The sequence below is a fragment of the Lacerta agilis genome, chromosome 6 (genome assembly GCF_009819535.1).
Source record: "Lacerta agilis isolate rLacAgi1 chromosome 6, rLacAgi1.pri, whole genome shotgun sequence".
NCBI lineage: Eukaryota > Metazoa > Chordata > Lepidosauria > Squamata > Lacertidae > Lacerta > Lacerta agilis.
In genome coordinates this window covers 23,546,039-23,564,101 of record NC_046317.1, presented here as the reverse complement: position 1 = coordinate 23,564,101, position 18,063 = coordinate 23,546,039, and the positions used below count along the sequence as shown (strand labels likewise).

The 18,063-nt window shown below is 42.3% G+C and overlaps 1 protein-coding gene across 2 annotated transcripts in view; it reads right to left on the bottom strand.

Annotated features, from left to right (window-relative positions):
- TGFBR3 (transforming growth factor beta receptor 3) overlaps positions 1 to 7,046 on the bottom strand; it is a 109,660-nt gene extending 102,614 nt beyond the window's left edge. For both annotated transcript variants that reach the window (XM_033151611.1, XM_033151612.1), the window contains exon 1: positions 6,914 to 7,046. In XM_033151611.1, the coding sequence (XP_033007502.1) occupies positions 6,914 to 6,974 (61 nt within the window). In that variant the 5' untranslated portion in view covers positions 6,975 to 7,046. The remainder of the gene's footprint in view (positions 1 to 6,913) is intronic.
- Positions 7,047 to 18,063: the final 11,017 nt, after the last annotated feature.

The following is an 18,063-nucleotide window of genomic DNA, read 5'->3' as shown; positions in this document are numbered from 1 at the left end:
GGGGGACACCTTCCCCTGAGTCCATATCCCTTACCAGCCCTGCTTTGCAGCCTCCCTGAGAGTTCTTGCCTGGTTGGAACGGGTCCTTGAACTCTGATAATGCCTCTTGCTTGCATGGATGGAAGATAGAGATAAAAACATGTAATGATGGCGCCGGGCAAGTCTCTCTGGGGATAGCATTCCACAATTGGGGAGACAATCCAGCATTCCACAATTGCACCAGTGGAGCTAATCCAGCCTCCTGCCTATCTGTCTGCAGTGTGCTGACCTCACCATCTGGCCCCTCTGTCTTCCAGCAAGCAAGTGTTGCAGCTCCACGTTACCTGGAAAAAGCTGCTTCTGGTGGACAGAACAGTACAGGAAGAAGCAGCCCTTGAAATGCCTAGGTCCCAAATTGTTTTAAGGCTTTGAAAGTTATTGCTAGCACCTTGAGCATAGCTCAGAAGCAGATTGTCAACCCCCCCCCCCTGCTGCCCTTTCATAGGCAGGTAAAAAACTTTTCTATTTCAGCCGACATTTGAAAACCGACTATTTTTGCCATGCCCTATATTGATTTTCACTGTGCTGCTTTCCTATCATTTGTGGGGGAGCTTTTGGGGTTTGATTTTGATGGTAAGATTTTACTAGTGCCTATTTTGTTTTTAACCTTGATTTCCCCCTCCCTCCCAAAAAACATTTTCATAGAGATATGCCGCAATAAATGAATAAAAATCCCGGCAAATTGGAAACTGAGTCTGGTAGCCGCTATTTATAAGAAGGGAGACATCCAAGACCCGTCAAACTATCGCCCTATAAGTCTCCTGGACATTGCATATAAACTCTATACTCGCTACCTGCTAAACAAATTGGTTGACTGAGCTGTCTAACCTGTTTAACCCGGAACAGGCAGGGTTTAGAAAGGGCCATAGCACAATAGGTCATTGTAATGTATGGTATTACAGGCAATGATAAACAGGTATGAAAAGGCACATAAGAGTAAGCTTTTGTGGCTTTTGTAGATCTTACGTCTGCCTTTGACTCAATTTGTAGAGATAAATTATGGCAAAAATTATACGAAACAGATATTGATAGACGACTTTTTAAAATACTTAGAGAGTTACATACAGATACCACAGTTAAAATCAGAACTGGGCTGTCAGGCAATTATACTGATCCATTGCCACTGGGGAATGGGGTTAAACAGGGTTGCCTGTTAGCGCCATTCCTATTTAATTTTTATATAAACGACATTGTTCAGCATATGGCGAAGTACAAGTCATCTGCTCCTGCCCTTGAAGGCAAACATCTGAACATATTGCTATACGCCGATGACATGGCTATCATGGCACTCACCCGAAGGGGTCTACACAGCATGCTGGAGGGGCTCGCAGCTTATTGCTCCCACAATTCATTAAAGATAAACTATGACAAAACAAACATTGTGGTTTTTACCAGAGCTCATCACACTTTCAGATGGTCCTTAGACGAACATGCAATTGAACAGTGTCCTTCTTTTAAATATCTTGGTATCACTTTCCAGGCTACATCTAGCTGGCTTGCCCACTTCAAGGCTGTAACCCTTCCAACACGTAGGACCATCGGTGCTTTGCTCAGTTTTTTTTTTATAGGTGGGGAGGACAACAGGTGATCCTGACACTAAAAGCTTTTGTTAGAAAAGTGATTCCTCAGATGTTATATGGGGTAGAACTCTGGGGTGGAATCAGAAGCTGCTAGTAGGAAGTATGCATTGTTTTCACCTAGTTTTGCATCTTCAAATGTATCACTTAGCAGAACTATCAAGGAGGGCAATTACATAGTACAAAGGCTTGCAGCATTTCACAACTCATTTCCTCTCTAGAAATCTCCTCTTGCTTGAGTTTCAGTAGCACTCAAGGAAACCTCAGCAAAAATTTCTTTTTGGCACAAAGTCATACTTCACACAGTATAGGAAGTGGAACAGAAGAACAGCAGCAAAGTAGAAAAGGAAAACCCAAGAATGTGACGCAGAACATCTTTTTTGGCTTGGTGCTTTGGATAGCTTAATAATACACACTGAATACCTATTTCTACAGAATTACAAATCCTGAACATACTGTGGATGTTCTACTGCCCTGTACACTGTAGTATCATGCTTTTGAGAATTCATCTAGCACAATTTAGTGTCAGATTTAACAAAATGCCCAATTTCCATGTTTACTCAGTGGGCATTCTTATTCATCCTCTGCTGCATCAAAGCCACAGGGGACCAAATCTGCAGGCAAGCTGTGAAAAAATAGAGGAATTTGTCAAGAGCGAGCCATTTGCCCAGAATATACCACTAGCGAACCAGAGCTTTACGAAAGCCAAACAAGACATAAATTGCACAATTCTGAAACACAGAAACAATATCAACAACCTCATATGGTTTAAAAGAGGCCAGTGAAAGAGCCATATGAACAGCAAGCAATATCAGAAAACCATAGGGACTCAGACTTAAGAATCTTCAAATACAGAGGTCTAGCTTCCAAGGAAAACAAACACTTCTCTATATCATTTCTAAACCTCTTTTCCAACTTCTGAAGATACTTAAGGCAGGTATTACAGATATTAAAGTTAAAATAATCTAGGTGATGTGGGCAGATTAGCTATAAATGCTGGATTCAATAGCCTACAGGTTCCTTAGTGTCTGATGGTTATCTTCTTTTATGGATCTGCTACAAGATACGGGTACAAGATAAAGCCAACATGGTGACCTTCAGCTGTTGCTGGACTACAACTCCCATGAGCACCAACTAGCAGGCCCAATGGTCAGGGATGATGAGATCTGTAGTCAAACAATATTTGGAGGGCATCTTGTTCATTACCTATGGAGCATTTCCACTGCTGCATTTGATAACCTGATGTACCAAAACTGGTACAATTTGACCCATTCATTTTATCACCTTTCAACCTTTCTATCTGTGCTGTTTTCTTATGTTAAAAATATACCTCTATCTTTACAGCACCCTGCAAAACATTACTATTTCCTAAATAGTAAAGGGGAGATATTGTTTTTGATTGTTACTATGTTATGTATTTTTATATTGTAAACCGCCCTGTAATCCTTGGATGAAGGGTGGCATGGAAAAATTAATAAATAAAAATAATAAAACAAACAAACCTCAAGTCTTTACAAGTTGTTCAAATTAAGAAAGCCATGTAAGATCAGTCCATATACTATTTCTCCCCTCAGGAAAGAAAACAAGTTTGTATCTTTTACTTTCATGAAATCTGACTAAATATAATGTAGGAAACAGTGACATAAATTGTTGAGCTTTATTGAACCTGGAAGATGCTCAGCAAGGGGAAGAGAGAGAGAAAAAGTGGGTGAACATTTCCTTATCCTCATCCAGTTCCCATGATACAATTAACAATGCTATTCAATGGGTTTCTACTATCTTAACTTCTAATTTCTTTTGCAAATGCACTCTAGGAAGCCCATGAGGATTTTCCTTCCAGAAAAGCAAAGCTTTAAAAAAAAGACACCACAGCCGTAAATGGGATGTTTATTTTTATTGTCCATTTCCATGCCAATTGTCACCATGGTGTTGCACAACTTTAGAACTGAGATGCAACACAGTTTCCTTATCAGGACAAAGTAACAGAATTGATGAAAGAGGGAAAACAGATTTTATAAAGGGAAAGCATCGCTATCCGTTGTTAAAAGAACCCTACTATAACAGATATGATTATCTTTCATACACAGACAATTTTAAAAAGAAACAAACTTTATTAGTGTTAGAAGTAAGGAGGACACTATCCCACTGGTTTGGGGGGAAAACCCACTGCTCAGTATTATTCAACAACACATGGTACAGTGGTACCTCGAGTTAAGAACGTAATTTGTTCTAGAGGTCCGTTCTTAACCTGAAACTGTTCTTAACCTGAGGCACCACTTTAGCTAATGGGGCCACCCGCTGCTGCCACATGATTTCTGTTCTCATCCTGAGGTAAAGTTCTGAGCCTGAGGTATTATTTCTGGGTTAGCAGAGTCTGTAACCTGAAGTGTCTGTAACCTGAAGCGTCTGTAACCCGAGGTACCACTGTAATACTGTTATTTAATAATAGTAACGCTGTTATTATACAGTATTATCTAATAACACATGAAGGCTGTTTGGTACCTATCATAATTTGGGGAAATGATGTAACAAGGATGTAAGAACACAAGAGCCTTCTGCATCTGGCCAATGGCTCAATCTTGTCCAGCATCCTGTTCTCACAGTGGCCAACCAGATGTCTGTGGGAAACCCTCAAGGAGGCCCCAGCACAAGAGCACTCTCCCCTCCTGTGGTTTCCAGCAACTGGTATTCAGAAGCATTGCTTCCTCTGGCAGTGGAGACAGCGCAGAGCCAACATGACTGGTAGCACTTAGGGGAACATCAGGAAAACTGGATAAACAGCTGCGTGAATGCAGCCAAGGTCTTAAAGGATGCCACTCTTCAAAGGGGCTCAAAATGGCATACAAGCATGGATTTCCCTTCCCCTTTATCCTTGTAAGAACCACCTTGTAAGTCTATGTCCAAGGTACCGGTGACCTTTGTAAATGAACTGGGAAACTGAGGACCAAAGACTGTACTAGTCGAATGATTACTCCTCCCCGGTAGCTGAGGTCCACAACCTCCAAGATTGTTTTAGAGAGGGCAAATATTGCAAATCCTTTTGGGGTGTCTCATGGGAAGCAATTCATAAAATAATCCTCAAGATATATCCAAGAGGTGAACTTCATTCCCCTTCCCACACAACCACTAATTTATTTGTGCTGATGAAATACAACTTGTTTTCCAAAATCATCGAGTAAGATCCTGTCTGAGCCAACTAATCATTCGTTGATGCAATGGCAGGCAGAAAATAATAATTAAGGCTGGAACCCTAGATATGTCTACTCAGAAGTAATCTCCACTGTGTTCAATGGGCTTACATAAGTGAGAATGGGATTGCAGCCTAAAAGAACTTTAGTTCAAATTTCACTTTGGTTATGAACTCAGCTGGTAGCACTGGATAAGCCACCAACTTCTCTGAAGTAGGGGATAGCAATGCTGGCTAATGTTTCAAAGTTGCCATAAGGATAACTGAGATGATGTGTGTAAAGTCCTTTGAGCAGTCAAAAATGCTAAATATTGCTATTAACCATCAATATCCTGCAAATCAACTTCAGACACATTTGGCCTACTTTTAAATATTTATCTGTCACCAAATAAGATCATTACAACATCCAGGCATCAAGTCATGTTCATGAATCAAAATAAGCACTGGCTGGACGCCTTCGTTGAAGTTAAACCCTGGAGAAAGTCCCAGAAGGTTTAAACACATTTTTGAAAGAGTATTATTTTCCATGCAATTGATGAAAAAAAAGAGAGAGAGAAGAGGCCAGCTTGTAATGCACTTTATTGGTCAGACATGTCTTTCCTTGCAGTTGGTCACCATTTCCACAATGAGAACATCTCATATTTAAACAAGACATCCATCCACTGTCCACTGTCTCCCCACTACATCATCTCGGACATCTTGGACACTTCCCTGCTGGACTCTGTACTATTGTGCCAGAACAAAAACCACTTGTGGGCTTCAGAAACAGTTTCAGAACACAATGGATTAGAAAACATATGAACTTGCTGCTGGTATGTATTTGAGCCGGCAAGTATTTTCATAGTTTTTCCTCTAAAACCAAGGTGTAGTGCCATGTGTGCAAGCAGAAAAGAGCCCAACCAAAGCCACAGGGCTCTCCCCTGCCCTCGCCTCGTTCCTCCTGTCCAGCTTGGAGAAGGACTTTACTAACATTTACTTTCAGAGATTCCTGGCTTAACATTGCATATGAATCAGACACCATAGTTTAACACAAAATCTGGTTACTTGAACAAGTCAAGTATATGCATATACCATGGTTTATAAACCATGATGTAATTTGATTGTCCAAACCTGGCCCAGCATCTTAACCATGGTTTATTAACCACAAAATCCACACTCATGAGCCATGGTTTGTTGGTTTATGTACCTTGGCTTCCATTAACCTTGCCTTGGTATACATGCAAATCAGGCCATGGTTGAGAAGCTGGCATGCTTTGCAACTGACCAGTGTTTGTTTTAAAGGACACTCTCTGGTTTGCACAGCACAACAAGCCATGATTAATGAAACCTGAAACTAAACACTAGCAAAGTTCTTCAGACAGCACAGGAAAGGAGGCAGAAGCTCTCAAGCCTGGTGCTTCACTCAGGCTCCTTCCTGTTTGTGCAGATAGCACTAGATATTGGTTTAGCATTATGTGCAAATGTGGCCAACACAAAGCCAACGAAAAGATGAAAATGTATCAGGACAGCGAAGATTAAAAACTCAAAACCAATTACTTAAAAAACATGAGCAGTTTGGCTGATCTAACACCAGTCTAAGGAGAAATGCCTTGGCCTTCCGGTGGCTCACAATCAGTGAGAGGTCAAGGCAGGCGTTTCTCGGAAGGGAGTTCCCAAACCTAGGCATGACTACAGAGAAAGGTCTCTCCTGTGTCCGAGGCAAACACAACTCAGATGTTGAATGGGATGTGAAGGGGAGTTGCTCCAACAAATCTTAATGAGCAGCAAGCACATAGGGGCGGAAATGTCCCATTTTAAGTACAAAAGAGCAGTTTTGCTGGATCAGACCAAACATCTATATAGTTCTGTATCATGTTTCCCATGGGAGCCAACAACTGCCTATGAGAAGCCCACAGGCAGAATACGAGCACGTCCATTCTGTTACAATTTGCAGTAGTAGACCATAACAAGGTTCCTAATATTATTTCTTGCTAATGCAGTCACACCAGGGAACATTTACATTGGTATTGAACAAAATGCCTCCCGGTGATTAAAAAAAAAAATGCATCCTGCAATGAAATCCAAGCGCTTGCAACATTTGGAAGCCCAAATTGACATTGAGGCCACTTACCTGCAGAGGCTAAACACCCAATCATCAAAGCAAACACTGGAATCATACAACTTGAAGTCATTCTTGCCACACCAGGGGTCTTCGGATCAACTTCCTTTGTAGTTCTTTGTGCCTGGTGGGCACCCTTCGGGGGGGGGGGGGAAATGTAACAACTACTGTATAGGTGCTTTGATAGGGAGTCTTCAGTTACCTGCAAATAAAAGTTAAAAAATAATACTTTTAAAAGCATGTCTTGCAAAGAAATGACTTTCTACACAATACTAAACACAGAGAAAGCCAGCACCCTTAAACAAGAAAAAGAAAGAAAGCCTTTATACTGAGGAACAATGAAAGAAAAAAGAGTTATATTACAGTCACAGGTTTAATTCTCTCCCAGTGTAACCCCAAACCCATCACTCATTTTGCATTCCACTCACTCATTCACTCTATTTGGCTCCAAGCCAGAGCCTCCAATGCAAAATCCCGAGAAACCCCCTTTTTAATTTTTACAAGCACATCTTTCTGGAACTCACTGTTGCGACAGAATAAATCTGATCATGGGTTGGCAGCCTTTGATCAAAATTTAGCGCAATCACTAGAGACCAATTCAAGCAGACTTTGAGCCAACTCCTCCTTACGAACCAAACCATGTCATGGCCTCGACAATACTCACTTCTCACCAACACTGACTTATAAAAATGTTGTATGGAAAAGCTTGAGAAAGACATTGTACTACCTTTGAAAATCTTTAATAAAAATATTTTTTTAAAAAATGATTGTGTGCGAAGAAGCTGCCTAACTTTGCCTACCATCAATGATGGCAGCTGGTGCCTCAAAAACCTTGAGAACCACAGAGGGCTATACAGAATTATCAGAACTTCTCAGGTTTTCATACACACAGCCCTCCAATACATTTTACAAGATTTGTCTTAGGGTTCCCACATCTCAAAATGAGATGAGGGCATTATGAGATGGAGAGGGCATTCTGCTAGGGCAGGCATAGGCAACCTTCGGCTCTCCAGATGTTTTGGCCTACAACTCCCATGATCCCTAGCTAACAGGACCAGTGGTCAGGGATGGTGGGAATTGTAGTCCGAAACATCTGGAGAGCCGAAGGTTGCCTATGCCTGTGCTAGGGTGTGAGGAACCCACTTGGGTGTCCTGAAGCTGTTGCTGGGTCTCAACTCCTATTATAGCCCCAGCTAGCAAAGTCAACAGTCAGGGATTGGCTGCCAGTTCAGTTCCAGGCGAAACTCAAGGTGCCAATCCCAGTGCTTAAAGCCCTAAATGACTTAGGCTCCAAACAGATGTGAGGCCACCTCCTTCTCTTGCTCTTTTTCTGTGGGGGCTCAGCCAGTGCACCCAATGGGAATCTTAAAGTCAGAAGCAAGGCAGGCTTCTCAGAAGATGATTACGCAGCGTAGGTTTCCCAAAACTTTATGGGAGGGCAGAAGTTATTCAAAGGTCTGTTTGACAGTGGAACAGACTCCCAAGAGAGGTGGTGGACTCTTCTTCCTTCAAGGTTGAGATTCCTGCACTGCAGGGGCTAGACGGTTTGGGGGTTCCTTCCAACTCTATAATTCTATGATTCTAGGTCATCAGTAAGTGCCTCAAGGCTCCTTCGGTTCTGAAAATAGGCCTGAAGTCACAATGAAATGGGTCCAGATAACCCTTTTCCTCCAACCACGCCTGAAGCTGACCAGCCACCACTGCCTCGGCAATCTTGCCCATCCACCACCCCAAATAGTTTATAAATGTATAGTTCCATATGTGTCTATAATTCATGGACAGTGAATGAGGCTTCCACCCATTGCAGTGTCGAAAAGCAATGCAGTTGATAACCAACAGCTAGTCCATATTTTGTTGTTCCAGAGTAAGGTTCCATGTGACTAGGAAGTATCTTGGCAAATTTGTCTACCCCCATGTTAAAGTAAAGGAAGACTGAGAGGCCACCAGATGCCTGGAGGCTGACCACTGCTGTTAACAGAATGCTACACTGAACAAGGTTAGTCTGAGTGTTTCATGTTTTAAACTGTTCCTCCTGCATGGACACACACACATGCGCCAAGATATCTTTGCATATGGAAAGCGTACAAGTCAGGAAGAAGTGCTTTTAAGCAAGCCTTCTCCCTGACGTGTTAACCGACGCTTCCAGATCCTCTCTCTCCTTCCTACACACTCATACACAAATTAAAACCACAGTACTGCACGTATTCTGCCGAAGAACACTTTGCTGTTGACTTTGGAACAAAATAATGTGTTCTTTACAATCCATTCCAATGTGTAACCACAGATTTACTGGAAGTTCATCTATGGGTTTCCAAAAGTAAAACATGTGAGCTACATGTGGCCAGATTCTTCTTCTTCTTTGGAAACGTAAAATCCTCTTCCATATAACGAGACTTAAAAGTCAATCAACTGACCAAATCAGAAAGAAATACATGCAGTGCATATAGAAGAAGTTTTAAAGTGCTGTCATAAACTTACAGTGTGGGTTTCTGGAAAACAATTCTAAGCCCCTAATATTAATTGTTGTTATGGACTGTGCATTTTAAAAAAAGATTACTTTTCCTGCCCAAGATAGTCATTAGGCAATATATTTAAAAAGCTCTACTTGTAGGCTCTCTTGTGTCCAAGCATTCAGGGCACAAGCCACAAATTGCAATACTTTGTATGCCTCCTCCACAGGAGGTCCAGAGGGTGGCAAAACAAGAACAGACTTTTTCTGCAGTGGCTCAGTTTGTGGAATGTTCTCCTCTCTGTTTGTCTGGCACCTTCATTATACACCTTAGGGCGCCAGGCAAAAATGTTACTTTTCAACCAGGCCTTAGGCTGATGAACACCTGATACCCTGTTAAATGTACTGTATTGTTGAGGGAAATTATTTGTTTGTTTTTGCTCTTATTTTTATTATGTATTTTTATATTGCATTTTTATGTTGTGAACCGCACTGAGATTTGCAGGTGAAGGGTGCTATACAAATTTAATGAAAACTAATAATAAGAAAATTACAAGGAGAGCTGGCAATAACCTTTTAAGGTGTTTACAAGCCCAGAAGAGAAGCCTCTAATTTCTCAAACTATTCAGAAGAATAAAGGTCCAACTCTGTGTGGAATCAACTGCACTTACATTTTAAAGGGATGGAGTTAACATGTTATTAACCATTCACTGGAGGAATGTCTTAATTCTCATCTGAAAACGCACAAGTGTTTCATGGCAGTGATATATCACGCTATCAGTAACGTCTCTGTACAAGTGTCACTGAAATTAAAGAACTATGCATGTGATGACCCTATACAGTACTGGAATGTAATAATCCACTATCTCGGCTTTAAAGAGGAGAAGTTGCTATTTTGGAATAATGTTTTAGAAAAGGAAGAAATGTACTGTATTCAAGTAGGGAAAACGTAAGCAATTATCTGCAACATTTACAGTGTAAATGTATCTATCTATAGGAGCAAGTATATATTGTTGCTGTTGCTGAATGAGGCAGATTCAAATCTCACCAGTCCCCTAAATCACACTCTTATCTGGTTCCTAATCCAGCACTGATTTTCATGTCTCCTCCCCATGCTTCAGCTGGGTTTTTTGGCTTGCTGTAAATAATAATAATAATCAGACGCCTGGCTTTTTACCCAGTTTTTATGCTGTTCAAAAATAAACCACAAAACGTTGGCAGCAAGAAGGAAGGAGAGATGAGGCTTTGTGATTGCCACAGGGGCCAACCAATCAGCACTCTGCACAGCCGACATTTCTGCTGAAAACAGGAAGCATCAGTTGGTCTGTAACTCAATTATATGAGGAAGGCTGTATTCCTTACGAAAGAAAGGGGCAAGTGTGAATCCATAGTGGGCTCACTGGAGTGCAAACTCTATACATCTCTACACCGCCTTACTGTTCCAGCCAGCATCACACTTACAATGAAAGCTATTCTTACTTGTTTTGAATCATTGATGTTTTAATTTTGTTTTTAGATATGCTGTAAATCACACAGAGTGGCTGGGGAAACTTTTCAGAGTTTCAAGATGAATGCTATAGTAGTAGTAGTAGTAGTAGTAGTAGTAGTATCGCAGCATTCATCTTGAAACTCCGAAAAGTCTAAGCTCCACACGCTGGCCAGGACAGGAGGTGGGAGGACAGACCAATTGCTACACCAGTCTGCGGTCTGGATTGGGCCCAGTGCTACCATGTATTAGCACTATGGGCAGATTGGAATCCAATGGATCCTGGCTCAGCCACTCCCTGCACCTGGAACACCATGTTTCAGGGCCTTCTGCAAGTTGGTGTTGTGGTGATTCCACTGGAGCCATTTCTAAATGCCCAGCTGTTCACTCCATGGGCAAAGGCCAGCAGGGCTGGGTGGAAGGATACCTCCGCTCTATTCAAGGCCTCCCCTGGCCAAGTGCCCATGGGGTCTGGACTGCAGTGCCCATGTGGCAAACGGTCTCATGGACTAGAGTTCACTTTATCAGATACATGGAATGGTGGGCCTTCATGATGCAAGAAGACTGAATTGTCGAAATGGCAAAAACACAATTACCAAAGCAACCTTCACAGTTCCTTGAATAATGCAAAAATGCCAGCTATCATACATGCTACAGTCCATGAATAAAGCATTTTGAAAGCTTTTAAAACTGACACCCATGACCATTTGCCCAGACAATGAACAGAAGAGAACCGGGAACCAAGAATCACTTGATACAAACGCGCTAAACAGGACACCCTGAATAGGAAAATTGTAGCCGTTGGTTAGATCATTCTTTCCTTAAGGTCAGTACATAACCCAGCAATGCTGTTCTTTGTGGTGTGGAGAGCCTTGCTGAAGTGGTGGACAAAAAAGAGGTCATGGGAGATAAAGCAACTCCGTCTCTCAGTAGCAAAGGGCACAACCCTGGCAGCAGTTGGCATCAATGAGGCTTTTACTCGTGAATGTGTTTAGGATTACGGCCGAAGTCAGTCTTTCTTTGCACAGGAAAGAGAGGGCGCTGGAGGGTTACATAGCTCTCTTAAAGAAGGCCTGCCAACCCCATTTCTGACCTGTTCATCACATTTCTACAAGAGGACCCGTTCATAGTCCCCAGTGATTTCTTCTCTCTCATCAAACCTAAAGAGAGTCTGCAATAAAGCATGGTTAACAAAAAAAACCACAAAAATTAAGATGTAAAAGAAAGATGTCAGTATCTCAATCTAGTACATATTACATGGCATTCCGCGTCATGGACTACAATGGCACCTTGTTTTTCTGTGTACTATATATGAAAGGAATCTGCTACAAGCCAAGCGTTCAGGTTTCCCAGTTCCCTGTATTCTCAAGATAAAGCTGTATGATGCTGAAATTATCATCTTTTGTTTATAGCCAGAAAAAGTGAAAAATGGTGAGGGACCGGTCTGCACCAAGTGCTGTCTTACATTAAAAACTTGCAGAAAGGCAGTCTTTCTACCTTCTGAATGTCATCAAGCTCCAACCAACGTGAATGTTATATTCTGTTCTCGTAAACGAAGTCCCTCAGGCCTTCACAGTTTCCTTCCTCTAGTGATTATGGCTACTTGTTCCTATTCCTCCAACTGTTCTAAGCCAAAAAAGAACAATAAATATACTTCAGATTACACACTGACCGGACAACCTTTTTTGTCATTTCTAACAGGAACTGGGCATAACTGTCCTACTGGGTCCTTCATTCTCCGCTTTCTGTGCCGTTCCCCAAATGTCACCATCTGTTTCTCGTATTATCTCCTTCCCGTCCCACTTATTTCCCTGCTTTGCTTTCCACCTATTTGCATTCTATCATCTTCTCAGTCTAACTTTTTCTCTGCGGCATGAAAAACAGCTTCCTATTCCTGATCTCCTTATCACAGCAAAGTTCCTAAGGCTTGCTTCCTGTCAGTGTTCATGACCTCCAGCCTCGACTGAGAAAATATCCAGCACAACGCAAGGCTCTTCCCATTCTGCCAGCATTCAATGACAAGCTAAACCAGGGGTAGGCAACTGTGGACCCTCCAGGTGTTGCTGGACTACAACTTCCATCATCCCTGGTCATTGGCAATGCTAGTTGGGGCTGATGAGAATTGCAGTCCAACTACGTGTGGAGGTTTCTATTTTTAAAAAAAATAGAATCAGCTTTTCAGCAAAGCAAATGTGAAGCACCTGCTTCATACAGAAATTCTGACATGGTTTCTTGCCTCCAAAGTGATGCCAATCCAAATGCCTTCCAACATCCCTGACCATTGGCCATCTGGAAGGCATCCCGACCTACAGCCTTGTTCAGATGACCATCAGGATACACTGAATATGTGGAAGAGGTGGGGGAGATGAATCACAGGGGTAGACCCACCCCTGGCCTCTGAACCAAGCCAATACACATGGGAGGTCTTACTTTTTGCAGGCTTTTTGTGCATATACAATTGCGCATGTACAAATTCTGTTCAGAGCTTCAGATGATTGCATGGAGGGCAGGGGCAGAAGAACACAAAGAGAGCACTGCTGGATCAAACCAAGGACCTATCTATCTAATCCACCATCCTATTTCCCAAAATGGCCAGGGTTATGGGAAACCCTCCAAAAGAGGACAGGAGAGCTAGACCTTTCTCCCACTGTTCTAAATGGCGGGGCGGCACCACCATTAGTATTTCCTCTTGCCTTTAGAAATAAGGCATTTGGAAGTCATGTTTAGATGGCAGGCAGGAGCCACAGTGGGGTGGGGGGATCGGATTACACCAACAGGCCCCTGCCTTGGCACCACACATTCAGTCCAACTTCAGATCCTATGCTTGTATAAAGACCCAACAGCTAAGGCAAGTTCCTGTTAAAAGGGAAAAAGAAAGTTGTTCAGTATTTTATCTAAAGCAGGGGTGGCTAATGTGTGGCCTTCCACATGTGGATGAACTACAACTCCCATCAGTCGCGGTAAGCATGGCCAATGGTCAGAGATTATGAGAGCTGAGGTCCAGCAAAGTTCTCAAGTGTATTTATTGCTCCAATGAACTTAGAAACTTTTTGAGTGAGTTCATGTGCAGAATGCAAATGTTTAGTTGTTTAAAATGTAAAAATGACTGTGGAAGGCATTCTTTTAAACAAAGAAAAAAGAATTACTTAGCTTTTGATCCCAGTGTACATCTCCTCTTCCCTATACGGTGCTTTAGATTTAGAAACAAGTTTTAGATCCTGCAGCATCTGACCTATTTGCAAAATTCTTAAAACAGAAAGCTGAATAAACAATGCAGCACAGTGTGTTTAGGAAAGTTAAGCTTCCGATACACATTCTTGCAATGGGTATCTGATCTGAAAAGTGTTGTCCTGCAGGCCCTATTTTTCACAGATGATGAGATAATCACTGAATGCCAGAGCCAGCACCCAATCCAGTTCCAGCCCTCACCTGGGAAATTTAATCCAGATTATCTTCAGAATGTGATTTGCCCACTCCAAACTGGGATTGCATCTGGCATGCCAATTAGACACTTAGTTATTTCAAAATACCATTATTACTAGGAACGCAGACATGTGAATCACCTTTAAAGTAAAAGCTATTTCCCCCCCAAAGAGAAACTATTAAAATTCAAAAGCTATTTTGCAGGGCTGGCCCTACCATTAGGCATCTAAGTAAGGTACTTGCTTCAGACAGCTGTTTTGGGGTGTCATGAAAGGGCAGCAAATTATTAGTTACCTAATTTATTGTTTTATTTTTGCTCTCAGGGATGGGGAGAGGTACTTGTGGGATTTTCTGCCTCAGGCGCAAAATAGCCTGAGCAGTCTTGCTATTTTGACTTTTCTTTGCAAAGTCTGTTTGATAATATGCGTAAGGGAGTTCCCCATGGGAAAGTCCCTCACACACCCAAAATCTCCTGGGTGGGCTGCACGTGGTACTTTGAAGTCCTGACTTCAGAATTTTAAAGTGCTCAATCACCTGATGTTACTGTGATGTCAGGTGGCTAACAAATGGGGAACCCTCCCCACTTGTGAGGTTTGGCTCGCAAGTCTAGATCCTGATGAGGATCAGGCCCAAAGAGTCAAAAAGATTCCCCACCCCTATAACAGGGAAATAAAACAACAGAAGTTTCAAATATTACTGGAAGATTCTCAGGGAGTAATAATAATCAGCCCATGAGCCTTATCACTCAAAACATAAACAGATTCATAAGCTCTTGGGGGAAAGACTGAACTTTGGCTTTACAAAGGCATTTCACTTTTAGGGAGCTAAAATGGGTTTTTGGTTTTGCCCGATGAGTTGCTCTGACGTCTAAGAATTACTGACATGTTGCTGCTGTGCATATCAGGACATTTCTACAAATCTCGGCTAAAGGCTATGGGAACTGGAGAAATGCCAAGATTAGATGTGTTATGTCACTCACAGTCGTGCCCCCTCCCACTCCCATGTGACTCTCGTAACTTTTTTGCTCCTTTCTTTTGCTTAATGTATTACTCTGCGCTCCATCAAATTACAGGAAGCCACAAAATATACATAATCACATCCTGAAGAGGAAAGCGGCTTTTACTTTTTACTGCCTGCAAACAGCCACCAAATCCATCTTGTTCTCTAACACACACTTTGAATCTAATTTGATGTGCTATCCCAAGGACAGTTTAACAAAAGTCTATTTGAAAGCAATATATGGAGGGTAGAGCACATGATCTCCAAGCACACCTGAATTTACCAGTTAACATGTGAGGAAGGGCCATAGTTCAGTGCTAGAGAATACATTTAGTATGCAAAAGGTCCTAAATTCAATCTCTGGAGTCTCCAGTTAGAGCTAGGAAACACCCCAGTCCGCTTCCAATCGGTGAAGACAATAATGGGCTAGATTGGCCAATAATATGGCAGATGCTAGGTTCCTAAGGTTGTTAGGTGGTAGAGCTGGGAGCAGGCCTGCCCCAACCATGAGGCAGGGTGAAGCCGCTCCTCAGGCAGTGGAAGTCCCTGAAGCGGCATCCCAATGAGCACTGCTACCTGCCCTGTCACCTCCACGGCTGACAGAGAAGTAGTGCCGGCATCAGGACTAATTTCCCACGAGATCTCAGCAAAATCTCACAAGATCTTGTGGTGGACACGAGAACTTGCTGGGAATCGGCACCAGCAGTAGAAGCGGCAGGGCAGGGTGACACTTCCTGTTTCGCCTCAAGCGGCAAAAACAGGATGAGCCGCCCCTGGCTGGGAAAGACTTCTGCCTGAAACCCTAGAGATGCCCCAGTCACCTGGTGAGCTAACAGGAATATTCAACTTTGCTCAACCTGAGACTGACCTTTAATCCAAACATTAGAGGACTTGTGTGAGTTTGATGTTAAAGCCACTAGTTTGATTCGCTTCAGGTCAGGTTGCAAGTCCTAACCTTCTGGTTGAAGAAGAGGGAGCCAGAAGGCCTGACTATAAGGCAAACTTCATGTGTAGCTAGAGCATTTCTAAATGCTAGGAGGAAAAACCGCTTTCCCTCCCTCATTGCTATTCTTCCAACACATTATATAGCCATCCTTACATAACGGCTCAGGGATGGTTTTGCTGTTGGAAGAAAATCTGACTCATGTTCTTAGCTGTGGCCGTGGTATGTCAATACCCTCTGTACCCACTCTCTCAGTAGTCCTGCCCTTACAGAATCTGCTCAGCAAATGCCCACACCCCCAGCTTGCCCCTCAAAGGCTGTGCAAGGAGTATGACACAGCCTGTCACAGATGTGCTGTCAGGTTTGGTGCAAACAGATGCAAACTAGTAGTCATTATCTCAAACTTAAATGGAACAAACCATTAAATATTTAAATAAATGTGTAGGCTTGGCACAAGCTGCCCCACTACTGCGTGAAACGGTGGCTAGAAGAGAAACTGGGTTGCACACAACTAAGTGCTACCCAGAATAGATCTACTGAAATTAATTGCCCTTACTTGGTCGTGTTCATGAATTTTAATGTTTTATACCATGCAATAAGCAGAATGATACACACACACATCCCTCTACCCTTTGTTTCCTATTTTGCTGAAGCAACTTGAACTTTTGTCTAAAAACCATGAACAGAAGAAGGTTCACATTATTTCCAACTACACCTGCCTTCTACAAATTGCACTATCCTTTTATTTGATTTGGCTCAGACCATGACTGTACACACCTAAATTTGTTAATCACCCAACCCCAGATGCCTTATATTCAGAATATACTGCAAATTATCTGGATATCCATCACCTTGTGAATAACAAAATCAGCAAAGTCATAGCAGCAGGATACAGTTTACTGCTTTTTCTTCCCAGGGTGAAAAAGTCCTTTCTAAGGCACTGCCTCATAGCCGTTGATGCAATTAGCTTTCAGAGATAATAAAAGCTCCTAAGATTGTTTAAATAAAGCTTCACTGGGAAACTCCCTATCAGAAAACAAACCATTTTAATCTCTACCAGATTGAAATCAGAAAGGAGGCCAGGTTGCTATAGGAATAAAACGGCAGTAGTGCAAAGGCTCACACAAAGGAAGTTCACAGATGAGGATGAGACATACAATTTGGGTTGGGCTTTTTTTTGCAACTTGAATTGGTTTTGAACATGAGCACTGGCGAGATGTGCTGAACGTTAGCATTTGCAAAACACACAAATGTTAGAGGTTTGTTTATGGAGCAGAAGCATAGTCCTTTCATGCCTGTAACAAATAAAACTGCACTTCATTTCTGTGATTAAGAAGAAGACGCTCAACAATAAGATCAAGCGAATCGACTTTCAATAAAGGTTATAACCCAGACACTAAATGCACGTAAGTGAATTAGGAAACTTCTCCCACACATGTGGAAAAGCCTTTTAAGCACAACACCTCTAAAACAATGAGTCAAAAGGTGCTTCCTCTGCATAGCAGCCATCCCTCCTCCCTCTAACTATGCTTTGAGCTAATCATTACAAGCCTGGAAGTGAAACAGGCGCTTTGACAGCAAGAAAAGGAAAAGGAGGAGGATGCTTTTATCAAAGTTCGCCCAGAAAGAGGGTTGAAAGGTCTTGCCATCCAAGAAAGAAGGGGAATCCCAAGACAGGAGCTGAAGACCTAGAGTCTCTGCATGAGCACGTCTTTAACAAAGACTTGCCACAGAACTTACAGACCCTCCAAATGTCCCTATTTTCCAGGGACAGTCCTGGATTTACAGAAGCCATCTTGGTTTCTGATTTGATCCTGGAATGCCCCACTTTTCCTTAGGACATCCCTATTTTCATCAGAGAA